This window comes from Sminthopsis crassicaudata, chromosome 4 (assembly GCF_048593235.1).
Source record: "Sminthopsis crassicaudata isolate SCR6 chromosome 4, ASM4859323v1, whole genome shotgun sequence".
Classification (NCBI taxonomy): Eukaryota; Metazoa; Chordata; class Mammalia; order Dasyuromorphia; family Dasyuridae; genus Sminthopsis; species Sminthopsis crassicaudata.
In genome coordinates this window covers 349,154,026-349,168,632 of record NC_133620.1, presented here as the reverse complement: position 1 = coordinate 349,168,632, position 14,607 = coordinate 349,154,026, and the positions used below count along the sequence as shown (strand labels likewise).

Genomic DNA, 14,607 nt, shown 5'->3' with positions numbered 1-14,607 from the left:
TACCAGCTGTGTGACCCTGGGCAAGTCCCTTATTTCTATTTGCCTCAGTTCCTTCATCTGTAAAATGAGCTGGAGAAGGAAATAGCAAACCACTCTAGTATCTCTGGCAAGAAAATCCCAAATGGGTTCACAAAGAGTTGGATAGGACTGAAATGACCAGGCAACAACAAACAAGGTGCCTCAAGGCTGATGAAAGTACAAAATGTATAACTTCACTAGCTCTGAAGTCAGGAGGATCTGAGTTCAAATCTGGTCTCAGACACTTAACACTTCCTAGCTGTGCAATCCTGGGCAAGTCACTTAACCCCAATTTCCTCAGGGAAAAAAAACTACAAAAAAAAATAATAATAATAACTTAGAGGTAAGCCAGGTTGTAGCTGGGTAGAATCCTCACATATTCCCAATAGGAAAATATGAACTGGAACAGAAGATCTGGAATTGGGACTATCTAGGAAAATTTAAGCTATATATCACTATAACTGGAGATAAATATAAAAGCAGGATCTCCTTACGTGCTGGATTAGTGTCTCTACGATCTTGTACCGGTCTGGCATGTGAGTCACCATATCTGTCATGTTGTCTTCAGATGTTCTTACTAGTGTGGGTCCAAATACTAGAGCGAGGTTACGGGGCTCCATCTTGTGAAGTGAAAGAAAGTAAATGACAGTCAATAATTTCTCCTTTTTTTCCTCTGATCCACTCCGAGGCCTTAATCTTTACTCTTTCTGGATCTGTCCAGATTGCACAGAACTCCCTCCCTCTACAGCTCCTCCCTCCCTTCACATTAATGTCACTTGCTTAATGAGCTCCATACTAGAGCAGCACCATTCACAGGCTTTGTGCTAAATGTTTAAGAAACAAAGACAAAATAACAAAAGGGTCCTTGCTCTCAAGGGAGAGATTAAATATATATATATATATATATATACATATATCAGACATATACAGTACAAATAAAAGTACACATGTGAATAAAAACATGTAATCTGCAAGCCTGCTCCATATGAGATGGACTTAAGAAGAAAGAAGAAGGTTAAATGGTAGATAGGACTTCTCAGTTGTTTGGAGCATAAAACCCAAAAGGGAGCAAGGAAAGGATTGTATTTTAAAATTTGGAGAAAGTCCTATTTTATCCAGAGCCAAGGGAGAGAGTCCAAGATCAATATGACTAAGACAATTCATTAGGAAGTATTGTGACTAGGTACAAAGTTTGCTCCCTAGCAAGGACTGATGGGAAACAGAAGATGCTCTGGGGTCTCCATCTCAAGAATTTAGAAGACATCCCTCTCAGGTGAGTTAAAGGAATGGAATGCATAGAGACAGAAGGCAAGCTGTCTTGACCTTTAGAGCTACAAAGAGATTTTCTGTCGGGGAGGGGAGGTAGCATTTTAATTTTTTATAAGCTGGTTCATCAGAGTCCCAGGGGGAATCTTGGCTTTTTTTTCCTCTCCTATTCCTGCTTACTAACCTTGTTCTTTTCTGAGTGATCAGCAATGGTTTTCAGGTGCCCCACAAGGAATTTGAGTGTTTCATAGTAGTGACCAGGAAGATCCCGGATCTGGAAGGGAGAGGGAAGACAACAGGGACAAGCATTATGTCAAGTTTCTTCAAATCTGCCCACTACCCTCCTCTATGGTATTCCCTTCAGGGCTTCTACAACATTACTACCCCCCTATTCCTAAGTCATTTGCTCTTCTCCAAATGTATCCTCTATACTAAATGCTGTCCCCAATCTGCATTTCCCTTGAAATCACTATGACATAATGGTTGGAGTGACAGACTGGAGTCAGGAAATTTCAGATTCAAATCTTGCCTAAAACACTAATTCTCTGAAGGCATGTCAGATTTGATTTCCTTTTCTGTAAAATGGACATGCTAAGAGTACCTACCTCACAGGATCATTGTGAGATAACACATGTAATGTACTGTGCAAACTAGTGATGATGATGATGATGATGATGATGAGTATTTTTGATGGTAAATGTCATGATTCCCCCATGAAACTGGAAGTTCCCAAGGGGAGATATCAAATCTTCTTTCTCCTTATCTCCCCTTCCCCTCCTTTCCATAATCTTTGTGATTTGTTGATGGTTTAGAAGTAGGGGAAGGGTAGTAAAGGGAGGCATGGGGGTAATGGCCACAACTGAAGAATTTTGTGAAGAATGATTACCTAGAACCATTAGACTTTTAGAAGGAAACTAGAGACCATCCCTTTAATTTATAGTAAAGGAAATTGAGTGGAAAAATAATTTGTCTAATATCATATGTTAATTTAATGGCAAAACCAGAACAAAAACCCAGATCTTTGACTCCTAATGAAGGAATACTGGCTCTTTTTTCTATAATACATGTGCTTCCCTCTCTTTCCAAATAACCCTTCTCTTTCCATACCAGTTTCCGCAGTGTTTTCATTCTCTCTCTGGAGTCTTCAATCCTATTGGCCTCAATGAAGTCATTGTATTTATCTACAAAAGTATACAAAGTCCCCATTAGTGAAACTAGTGATTTCCCAGGAGGTTTTAACTTTTTTGTGTGTGTCAAGGACTCCTTGGACAGTCTGGTGAAGTTAGGAACTCATTCTCAGGAAAATGGTCTTAAATAAATGAAATAAAATACACAAAAGAACCAATTACACTGAAAAACAATTATCAGAATATCAAGAAAACAAGTTCAGACACCCCAGGTTAAAACAAACTATTCACCCTGCTTAATATCATTGAAGAAATCACTTCCTAGGCTGAGAATGGGAGGGGCAGCTTTAAGTGTTTATATTGATAATATTCATTATCATGAATATTGTTGTATTTCCATTCACGACAATCTCTGATCTATCATTGTTTGTACTCAAATGTCCCTTGTGTATATATGACCAAGAGAGAAAGAAGATCTGAGCTAATGGACAATGCTTAGAAAAGAATACTCACTTATCTCTGAGAAATCAAAATTCAGCAGGTGAGAGGGGTTAAGTTATCTAGAGATCAGTTCTCTAAGGCCTCATAGGTCTCCCTGGAGGGACCAGTAAGTGCCAGACCAAGGAAAAAGGAGGGAGTCTTTTAGAGACTCCGGAAGTTGGCCCACTATTAGGCCTTCCACTCAAAAGAGGCTTGTAGCTAAGAGAGGAACATTCCTTCCCCATTCCCCCTACAGCCACTCACCATCAGTGAACAGAGGCTCTGGCAGTTTTCTGAAGAATGACTTGAGGAGACTGCTGATGACATTGAGGTCTTGCCAGCGCTAGGAAGTAAAGAAGAGAATCTGGAAGTCTCCACAAGCCCAACAAAGCCCCTAACTCCCCCTCCTTCCACTTTAGCCCAGTGAGGGAGCGGCTTCAGAACTGTGAACAGAGTATCTTTTGGTATAAACATTTTCTTTTATTCTGTCTTTTTCTGGTAATGAAATTTTAATCCTAAATAAAGTTTTAAGGAATACATTTGGATAGTAGGGGCAGGGTGAGGAGACTTGTCTTAAATTGTTTTACTATCCTCAGGAATACTTGAAAGAAAAGTCAAACATAGTTCTGTGGTTTTCTTATCTTTGATTAGTTCCTTTATTTTCTCTACCAATTAGCAAAGACACTATCAATTTGTAACAGAAACTTCATGTTGTCAAATGCTGTGTTAGTTATAAAATTTCCATGTCTGCCATGAAATTATTTTCAGAAGCCTATTTGTCACATTGTTTTCTAATAAAGTTCTCCAAACTTTGTCTTTAGCTGATTTACAAAAACAACTAGGAAGGTAAGAGGAGAGAAAATTAGTATAGAATTAGTAGGCCTCTTATTTTGTTAAATGATGCTACATAATGTTTGGCATAAACATTTTCAAACAATTTATTTCAATAGCTAATATCTGACCAAGGTTCTGACTTCATAGAACTTATACTCAAGTAGTGACATGGCACATCTATAAATAACTTTGATGACAAAATAAATGCAATAAGAATTCAAGAAAGAACAATGGCAAAAAAATTAAGAGAAAAGCTTGGGAATACTGATGACTGAGTTTTTCCTCAAAGAAAATATATGAGAAGGCATTTTCCTTTCCTTCTTGGAAGAGGTAGGAGAATATGGATATGGAATATTGTATATGCAATCAAGTTAGTCCTGACTATTGTGTTGGTTAATTTTGCTAAGCTGCTCTCTCTCTCTCTCTTTGAGATAACTCAATGGGAAAAGAAAGCAATAAAATGGGAAATGAAAATGAGATACAAATTGTGGATACCAATTATTTTTAAATGCATGGTAAGTGCACCACAGATACCCCCAAAAAAGCATTGGAGAAGATCTGAGGGGGCAGAGGTCATTATGAATTATTAACTCAATTGAAAATTATGTGAGTAAGTCATGGAAGTGACAGAAGGTTTCCTGGAGAAGGAAGTGGATTTGACATGGACTTCAAAGGATGAATGGAAATTAAACAGGTCAGAGAAGGGGGAATAAAGGGAAAGGTTGTTGGGTACAGAGAGGTGCCCATGGAGGAGGGAAAAGTGGAACCATACTGGGCTAGAGGAAGGTCAGATTTGGTTAGAATAAGTTTAGAGTAGCCTAGAGTAGAGTGGCAGGAAGGTGGAGTAATAGGTAGAGTGCCAGACCTAAAGTCAGATACTTATTAGCTGTGGGATCCTAGGTAAGTCACTTAATGCTGTTTGCCTCAGTTTCTTCCTCTGTAAAATGAGCCGGAGAAGGAAATGGCAAACCATTACAATACCTTTGTGCCAAGAAAACCTCCAAATGGGATCAGTCAGACACTATTAAAATATGACTGCAGAAGAAAAGGCTGGCTTTTCACTGTCCCCCTTCTGTTCTCTGCACTTCGTTGCCTCTATGACCTGTTCCCTATGCCTGGAATGTCCTCTCCCCTTCCACTCCACCTGTTGAAATCTTGTCCATCATGTGTAACCCAGCTCCAATGCTGCCTCCTCCCTAAATCCTACGGATCTTCCCCCACATTCCTGCACATCATTTTTTACCTAACTTATCATGTATTCTTTCATGCTACAGTTACACAGAGCACCCTGGGCTTGCAGCCAAGAGACCTGGGTTTGAATGACTGATATTTTGTAGCTACGTGACTCTGGGAAAGTCCCTTAACTCCTCTGTGCCTGTTGCCCCATCTGTGGAAAAGAGATCAACATTCCATAGATTTCTGAGCTGAAAGGAAGCTTAGAGGTCAATGTCCAGCTTTATCTTTTTACAGAAGAGGGAACTGAAGTCTAGGAAGGATCCAGAAAGTCATAGAGGGATGAAGTAAGAGAGATAGGGCTCAAACCCAGGCCCTCTGAGGCCGAGGCCAGTGCTTTCTCCCCTAAACCATCCTGCCTGGTAATATTTGTACTCTCTACCTCAAAGGGCTGGTGCTAAAGGAAAGCTTTGTATACTTTAAAGAGAGATTTTAATTTGAGTTATCGTGAAGTAGTGTTGCCAGACTTGGAAGCCCCAAATCCTAATGTTGGCTCTCTCTACTTGTGGGGCACTGGGCAGCTATCTGGGCTCAGATACCCATCAATAGGATGAGGGGGTAAGATAAGATGACCCCTGAAGTCCTTTGCAACTCTAAATACATGCATGTGCCAGATTCCGCTCACTGAAGTATATTCACTTTGACATCAGGCCTTTCTAATCATCTCCTCCATGCTCTAAAGTGCTCTACATGCAGCAAATACTTAACAAATGGTAGAATCTGGGCATTTCTAAGCATTTTGAAATTAGGCTTGCAGTCAGAAGATCTGAACTAGAATCCTGTCTCAGATACTTAAAAGCTGAGTGACTGAGCAAGTCACTTAAGCCTTGGTTTTCTCATCTGTAAATTGAGGATAGCAGGAGCACTTACCTCCCAGGTTGTGAGGCTAAAACTAAATAGCATATGTAAAGTGCTTTGTAAACCTTTAGGGAAAAAACCAGTAACTCTGTCTCTCTGTTTCTATCTCTTTCTCTCCCTCCCTCCCCCCTCTCTCTTCTTTCTTTGTTCTTTCTTTCCTTCCTTTTCTTCTTTCTTTCTTCCCTCCCTTTTTTCTTTCCTCCCTTCTTCCCCTTTCTCTCTTTCTTTCCTTTCTTTCTTTCTTTCTTTCCTTCTCTTTCTTTTTTCTTTCTTTCTTTCCTTCTCTTTCTTTCTTTCTTTCTTTCCTTCTCTTTCTTTCTTTCTTTCTTTCTTTCTTTCTTTCTTTCTTTCTTTCTTTCTTTCTTTCTTTCTTTCTTTCTTTCTTTCTTCTTATGCAGAGTCAAATAGCTAGGAAGTATTAATTGTCTGAGGTTGGATTTGAATTCAAATCCTCCTGACTTTGGGGCCAGATTAGTATTATATCTACTGCACCATCTAGCTGCCCTTAGAAAATAGTACCTCTATGGTTGTTTTAGTTTTAGTTTTGGGGGTTTTTGGGGGTGGGGTTTTGCTGAGGCAATTAGGGTTAAGTGACTTGCCCAGGATCACAGAGCTAGGAAATGTTAAGTGTCTGAGGACCGATTTGAACTCAGAATTTCAGGGCTGGTGCTCTCTCCACTGTACCACCTAGCTGCCCCCATCACTATGGTTTAAATTGGACATATGTTGTTTGGAAAATATTTACTTTTTCCCAACATGATATGTGAGGAAAAAATGTCCACACAGTGGTTTGTATATGTGAGCAAGGAATTGGTTCAACCCTTTTTTAACCTTTTAATAGCAGAAATGTAAAATTAAAAAAAAAAACCCAAAACTTAAGGCACTCTACAAATACTAGCTATTATTAATTAGTAATTCCCTCTTCACATCTATCTTTGTGTCTCCACTCAAAGGGCCACAATCCTCATCTTATCTTTCATCATCTTTCACGTGGTTGTTTATGTTATTCATTTGTTCCAGTCATGTCTGACTCTTCATGACCCCATTTGGGGTTTTCTTGGCAGAGATACTGAAGTGGTTTGCCATTTCCTTCTCCAGCTCAATTTATAGATGAAAAAAACTAAAGCAAACAGGATGACGTGACTTATCTAGGGTCACATAATTAGTAAGTGTCTGAGGCCAGATTTGAACTCAGGAAGAGGAGTCTTTCTTCAGCAAAGGAGATGAGAAAGACTGGGGATGAAGTGCTGTGTAAAAAAGCCACCTTGATTAGATTGTAATAGAATATAACATGTTATAAAGGCTGGCAAGGCAAAATGGGGCCAAGTTGTGAAAGGTTTAAAATGTCAAACTGAATAGTATGTATTTAAGCCTACAATAGGGAACCACTGTAGTTTAGTAGCTGGTTAATCAATTAGGTGATTGCAATAGTCCAGGAGAAGGATATTAGAAGCCTGAGCTATGGTGGTGGCTGCAGAAACAGAAAGAACAGGATATTTGTGAGAAATGTTATAAAGGAGGTAGAAACATATTTTTTAGTACTTGGATGTGGGAATCAAATGAGAATGAAGAGCCCAGGATGATGCCAAAGTTACAAATCCGGGTAATTGAAAGGTTGGTAGTATTCTCTTTGAAGATGGAGAAATTTAGAAAACAGGTTTTTTTTTGTTTTGTTTTGTTTTTTTAGGGGGGAGGAGGAGGGAGAGGGGGAGGGGGGAGGCAGAAAATATGAGAGCCTAGAACAGAACTTTTTTTTCCCCTCAAAGTTTGGCTGAGAAAAGGAAGAGAGATACAGGATGATTATTTTTGCTATTTGTTCTTTGTTTTTGAAGAGGACCATAATATATCACGGATGCCATGACATGCAAGTGAACTGGATTTAAGCGCTGGTGTGCCATGCAAGGTCACCTTCCTCACTTTCCCCTCCAGAGCCTTCCCAGTCCAATAGCCAAATGTAAATTAGGACAACTGGAAATGGCCCAGGATACAGTGAGAGACACTGGCCTTTTCAAACTAGGGTCTTTCTATAGGATGATATAGAATAGAAAGGGCCAGAGAATTTTTTAAGAATTTGGGGCAGGTGGTGGGGAAGTAAGGGGACAAGGAGGGGAGGTAAAGGTACAGGAGGGGAAAAGAACTCAGTGAGAAAAGGAACCAGTAAATATGTAGTGATTGAATATAAAGAAGAGATTATCTTGATGGGGAAGTTTTTGTATCTCCAGCAGCTAGCACAATGCCCAGCACATAGTAGGGCCTTAATACTTGCTGGTTGATGTTTGTGTTGTATCTATGATGTGACTCCTAGACTAGTTCTGAAAGCCTGCTAAGTAATTATACATTTAGACCACCAGAGGGCACTGCTGGCCCACTAACAAGAGGATTTTCACCTCAAATTTAACTCAAGATGCAATGAAATAAACTGCTTAAAAGATTAATCTGCACCCTACTTCCTCACCATCCGCCAGTCCCTAAACCTTTGCAATCTGGTTTAATTCCCAATGCTCCTCAAATACACATCCTGCTGACCCCAATTCACTGAAGTAGTTTCATGATGAAAGACTTCTGATCCTCATCCTCCAGGATCTTTGCAGCATCTGATACTCTCAAACCATTCCTCCTCTTTAATGCCCTCTCCTACTTTCCTGGCTCTCCTAACAGAAAAAAGGTCCTCCAAAGTATATTTGTGTTAAGGGGGAGGGGAGGTTAACACGGGAGAGGTGAGCCTAGACAGAAGTTGGCCTGAAAAAAACCTTAAGGTTCAGTGTTGTTCAATCCTCTTATTTTACAGGTGAGGAAACCCCGGCCAGGGATAGCAAAGTGCCTGGGCCAAGGTCACCAAAGGAGTATTTAGCAGAGTTGGGAAGTAGCATCATATACTAATGCTAGCTATTATCATTCGGAGGACCTGCATACCATCTCTGATGCTTACCAATGTGACCTTAGTCAAGTCCTAACTTGCCTGGCCCTTCATCTCTAAAAGGAGGACCTTGACCAGAAGGCCTCCGAGGCCCCTTCCAGCTCTAGAGTGATGCTCCCAGTCTCTGATGTAGCTCCCTCACACACTGCTCATTTACTCTTGACATAAAGTTAAGCTCAGAGTTTTTAAAATGTGGAATGTTTTGTGGGCTGTTTTGGAAGGGAACGTGTCTCCCTTCAACAGACGTATTCAATCAAAAACCGAATGCTGATTATAATAATACTAGCATTTATACAGAACTTTAGATTTGCAAAAGCTTTTTATCCATGTTATCTCATTTGATCCTCATGACAATCCACTAAGAGAGATGCTATTATTAACCCCATTTTACAGATGAAAACACAGAGTTCAAAAGAGTTTAAGTGACTGTCCATTGTTACTCAAGTAATGAGTGTCTGAGGCAGGATTTGAAATCAGGGCTTCCTGGCTCAAAGCTTCACTTACTACATACCTATAATTATAGCATGGATTCTTGTTCAGATATATATGGTACCTGGGATTCCCTTCCAGGTCAAAGCATGTGATTCTTGGCCCATTCATCTTTCCCCCTTAGGGTTTCATTTTTCTCTCCACCTTGAACACCCCTTCAAATCTGGATCTGCTTTAAGGGTGTCTTCCCAAACTCTGCCTCTCCTCTAACTAGACTTTCTCTTCTGATCCAGAGCTTCAGTGATTCCGGAGGAAGATCTCTAGCCCCAACCTTACCCCGACCTCTGGCCTCCTACTGCCTCCTGGCTATTTCCAACTGAATGTTCCCCCTGGAACCTCAAATGACAACATGCACAAAATTGACTCCCTAATCTCTATCCTAAGCAGCAAATCCACTTCCTCTGACTACTTTATGGGAGGCAGCTTGGCCTTGGGTAGAGAGTTAGACCTAGCGTAAGGAAAGCCTGATTTTAAATCCTACCTCAGATGAATACCTAGTGTGTCAAGACAACATGCATTTATTAAGTACTAATTATGCACCAAGTACCTGCTAAGAATTGTGTGATTTAGCAAGTCACTCAACTTTTCAATTGCATTTACCACCTCTGCAAAATGGAGTAATTGCATCTACTTCAGAAAGTTGGTGTCTCAAATGAGGTAATATATGCAAAAAGCATAACACACATATTCTTAAGCATTCCATATTTGGGGGGATGACAGCTAGGTCTCAGGCACTTTCTAGCTTGTGACATTGGGCAAGTCACGTAACCCTGTTTGCCTCAGTTTCCTCATCTGTAAAATGATCTGGAGAAGGAAATGGCAAACCACTCCAGCATATTTGCCTAGAAAACCACACATGGGGTTCACAAAGAGTCAGATATAATGGAAAATAACCAAACAGTAACATTATTTCTATTACTGAAACCAAACTATACAAGAGACAATAGGGAGCCCCTGGAGTGTGCTGAGCACACAAGAGACATATCAGGCTTCATGTTTCTTGACTTCTCTGTAGCATTAACACTGTTAACCATGCTCTCCTCTTGGATGTTGTTTTTTTGGGTTTTCTTGACACTGCTATTCCAGACCTCCTCTTAGCTGTCTGACCATCCCATCTCCATCTCTTTTGCAGACTCATCATCCATAGCATGCCCTCTAACTGTGAGCATTCATCAGTTTCCAAGAGTTGCATAAATGACTCATAAATCTATACATTCAACTCTAATCTATCCCCTGAATTCCACTCACAGATCACAGGTCAGTCAAGCCATGAACCTTAGAACTTAGACCCTCACGTCCAACTCTGCCTTCTCTCCATAATTTCCACTCCCAGAATCTAATTTAATTCTGATTGCTCCTTGTAATCAGAGATCACAGATCAGAGATATAAAACACTCAGGAAGCCAATTTAAATATAGTTGGGAAATATTTAACAAAATTCACAAAAATACAATTAAATATAGAAACTGCTAGTATGTGGTTTTGTAAATCATCATGGGCTGCAGAGATTCTTATGTGTGGTTTTGACCCAACTGATCTGGACAACTGCAAGAACTTTCTAATGGTTTTCCCCTTGTTGTTTCTTGAGCCACTCCCAATCTATCCTATACCATTGGAATAGTTTTTCTAAATAGCAGCTCTGAACACACGCAGATCACTCATCCATGTCTTACAAGCCTCCAATAGCCTCCTTTTACCTCCCTAATGAAATCCAAACCCTTTCAGCTATCATTTAAGGTCCTCTCCAAATCCAGCCTCAAATCCCTTTCCAGTTTTATCACTTGCCATTTCTCCCCTCACATGCCCTACATTGAAGTCTCACTGGATTATTTGTTTTTTCCTAAAAATACAAAGCCCCAAACCCAGCATCCTCATGCTTTCCTCCCTCTACACTCTTGCTGCTCTTCTCATTTTGAGAGCTGCCCTATCCTTGACCTTCTCTCTCCACCATCTCCACCTATAGTAACTTTATGCTTCCAAACTTGGCAATCAAATCCTTCTCTCTTCCAGTGTCACTCAAGCTACTCACACCCAAAGGTCTTCTTCTCCAGGAAGTCCTTACTGTTCATCCTAGTTCTTGTCTCTTCCTTTGTATCCCTAAAGCTCTATTTGTAACTTTCCCTTTTTAAATAGTATTTTATTTTTTACCAAAAACACATATTTTTCCACATTCATTTTTGTAAGATTTTGTATTCCAAAATTTTCTCCCTCTCTCTCTTACCTCTCCCCTCCCCAAGAAGCAAGCAATCCTAAATAAGTTAAACATGTACAATTCTTTTAAAAATATTTCCATATTTGTCATGTTGTGCAAGAAAATTCATACCAAAAGGGGGAAAAACACAAAAAGAAAAAAGTCAAACAAACAAAACAAAGCAAGCTGAAAATGCTATCCTTCAATCCACATTCAATCTCTATAGTTCTCTCTTTGGATACAGATGACATTTTCCATCCCAAGTCTATTGAAATGATCTTGGGTTGTGGCTTTGCTGAAAAGAGTAAGTCTGTCACAGTTGATCATCACGTAATTGTTTGAAACATTCTTAAGTTGATCTCATCCAATCTAGAACTAAAGCTATCTGTATGTGTGAGACAGTGGGGTCAAGTGGAAAGAACACCATATCAGGAATCAGAACAAGGGATCAAACAATACAAGAGACAATAGGGAGCCCCTGGAGTGTACTGAGCACACAAGAGACATATCAGGCTTCATGTTTCTTGACTTCTCTGTAGCCTTAACTCTGTTAACCATGCTCTCCTCTTGGATGTTGTTTTTTGGGGGTTTTCTTGACACTGTTATTCCAGACCTCCTCTTAGCTGTCTGACCATCCCATCTCCATCTCTTTTGCAGACTCATCATCCATAGCATGCCCTCTAACTGTGAGTGTTCATCAGTTTCCAAGAGTTGCATAAATAACTCATAAATCTATATATTCAACTCTAATCTATCCCCTGAGCTCCACTAACAGGTCACAGGTCACCAGCTGCCTACTAGAGTCATTACCTGCCTGTTGGATATTCCACCCAGATATCCCATTGGCATCTCAAAGTCAACATTTCCAAGACAGAACTCATCTTTCTTCTTTAAACTTCTATGTCATTGTCAGGAATAACACCATCCTTCTGGTCTCCTGGGTCATGACCTCAGCATTACTCCTGATTCACTCTTCATTCCACATATTCTTCAATCTGTTGCCAAATCTTGCCTTCCTATTTCTATGTCATCTCTACAAATCCTTCTTTGTATTCATACTGTCATCAATTTAGTTTGGGCCCTTAGAAAATCTTTCCCAGATTTTTACAATGACCTCTGAACTAATCTTCCCATTCCAAATGTCTCCTCAATTAAGCCATCCTCTATTTCAGCTGCCAAAGTACTTTCTCTGAAGGACAGATCTGACCATGTCTCTCTCCTACTTAATAAGTTCCAGTAGTTCTTTATTGCCTTTAAAATAAAACACACAGTCCTCCGCTTAGCTTTTAAAGCACTCTACTATCTGACCCCAATACGTCTTTTCAGCCTCATTATATATGACTTCCTTTTCCAGATTCTGCAAGCTAGTCAAGCTTCTCTGTTCTTCACACACATGACTTCATCTCTTGTCTCTTTCCCTTTGCATTTGCCATCCCCTCTCCTTGGAATACCTTGCCTCCTTACCTGTACCTTATAAAATCACTCTCTTCCTTCAAGATTCAGTGCATGAAAATTTTCTTGATTCCCTTCAACTGCTAAGGCCCCCTCCCAAAATACTTTGCATATGTCCTTTATATACTATAAGTGTTTCTTTTATTTTCTTGAATGTAAGTTTCTTGAGAATAGTGGCTCTTTCAGCTCTTTTTGTGGTGGCAAAGAATTGGAAATTGAGGGGATGCTTCTCAGCTGGGGAATGGCTGAACAAAATGTGTTATATGATTGTGATGGAATACTATTGTGCTACAAGAAATAATGAACGGGTGGATTTCCGAAAAACCTAGAAAGACTTATATGACATGATGCAAAGTGCAAAACCAGGAGACAATTGTACACAATGACAATAACAATATTTGATGATCAACCATGACAGATTTAGTTCTTCTCAGCAATACAATGACCCATGATAGTTCCTAAAGAATCACAAGGGAAAAGGCTATCCACATCCAGAGAAAGAATTGATGGAGTTTGAATATAGATCAAAGTATAATATTTTTACTTTGGGGTTTTTTCCCATGTTTTTTTCCTTCTGTTCCATTTCTTCTTTCATAACATGTTTGCAAGTATTGCTTTCTTGGAAGTGGGGAAACAAGGGAGGGAAAAAGAAAAATTTGTAACTCGACATCTTTCAAAAACTGAATGCTAAAAAAAGTCTATATATAATTGGGGGGAAATACTATTTTAATAAAAGAAAAAAAAGAAGAGTGCCTGTTTTATTATTTGTATTTTCATCCCCTAGTACTGAGGACAGGATCTGTCACATTATGAGCACTACTTAATAAATGTTTGTTGATTCATTTACTGAGAATCAGACCTAGAAAAAGCACTTTCCAGTTCTATGAAGTGTTGTTGGAAGGAGAAGAGACCTGAAGCAGGGGAATAATATATAAGATTATTGCCTCAATCTAAACAGGAGGTATTGAACACTTGGACTAAGATGGTGGCTATGGAAATGGAAAGGATATAATGTATAGTAGAGATGCTTTAGAGATAGAAATGACAAGTTTTGGCCACAGAAGAGATAAATGGAATGAGGTGAGTGAGGAATTAAGGCTGGCAAAGAGGTTGTAAACAGAGAATCCCTGTTTCTTCTTCCAACTACTATCCACTTTCTCCTTTCTTTTGAAACCCAGAGAATTGTGTTCCCCAAGGGCATGGTGGATAATGCTACAAAAGAACAAATAGATGGCAAGTCTCCTTCTCTCCAGATTTATTCCCAACCTCTGGCAATCTGCCTTTAATGCTCGTAAGTCTACTGAGACTGCTTTCTTGAAGTCACTAATGACTTTCTGATTGCTAAATTCGATGGTCTTTCCTTAATTTTCTTAGATCACAGCATTTAACACCATAAATCAGCCTCATAGATCACCCCCTTCTTGAGACTATCTCACATCTGCCACCATCCTCCACCTTGCCCCAACTCTCTTGGCTTTCTATGATTACATTATCCTGGCCTCATACCTACCTCTTTAAATACTCATTCTCTTCCTCCTGCTGCCCCCTGATTTAGGGTGTTGCCCAACGCTCAATGTGCAGCCTACTGACTTTTCTCTCAATATACTCTTTCTCATAGAGAACTACTATCTTCTAGTAGGTTCAAAAGATGTCTCCATGAAGGCAGATAATTGTTGAAGTTTATTTTCTTTGTATTCTCAGGATTTAGAAGATGCCTGGGCATAGAGTAGGTGATTTTTAAA

General features: G+C 39.7%; 1 protein-coding gene across 5 annotated transcripts in view; it reads right to left on the bottom strand.

Moving 5' to 3' along the window:
• Positions 1 to 14,607, bottom strand: part of ARHGAP23 (Rho GTPase activating protein 23) — a 121,534-nt gene that overhangs the window by 24,038 nt on the left and 82,889 nt on the right. For all 5 annotated transcript variants that reach the window (XM_074261325.1, XM_074261323.1, XM_074261326.1 and 2 more), the window contains 4 exons: positions 3,156 to 3,234; positions 2,392 to 2,465; positions 1,469 to 1,558; positions 513 to 638 (listed from right to left, as the gene is read on the bottom strand). In XM_074261325.1, the coding sequence (XP_074117426.1) occupies positions 513 to 638; positions 1,469 to 1,558; positions 2,392 to 2,465; positions 3,156 to 3,234 (369 nt within the window). The remainder of the gene's footprint in view (positions 1 to 512; positions 639 to 1,468; positions 1,559 to 2,391; positions 2,466 to 3,155; positions 3,235 to 14,607) is intronic.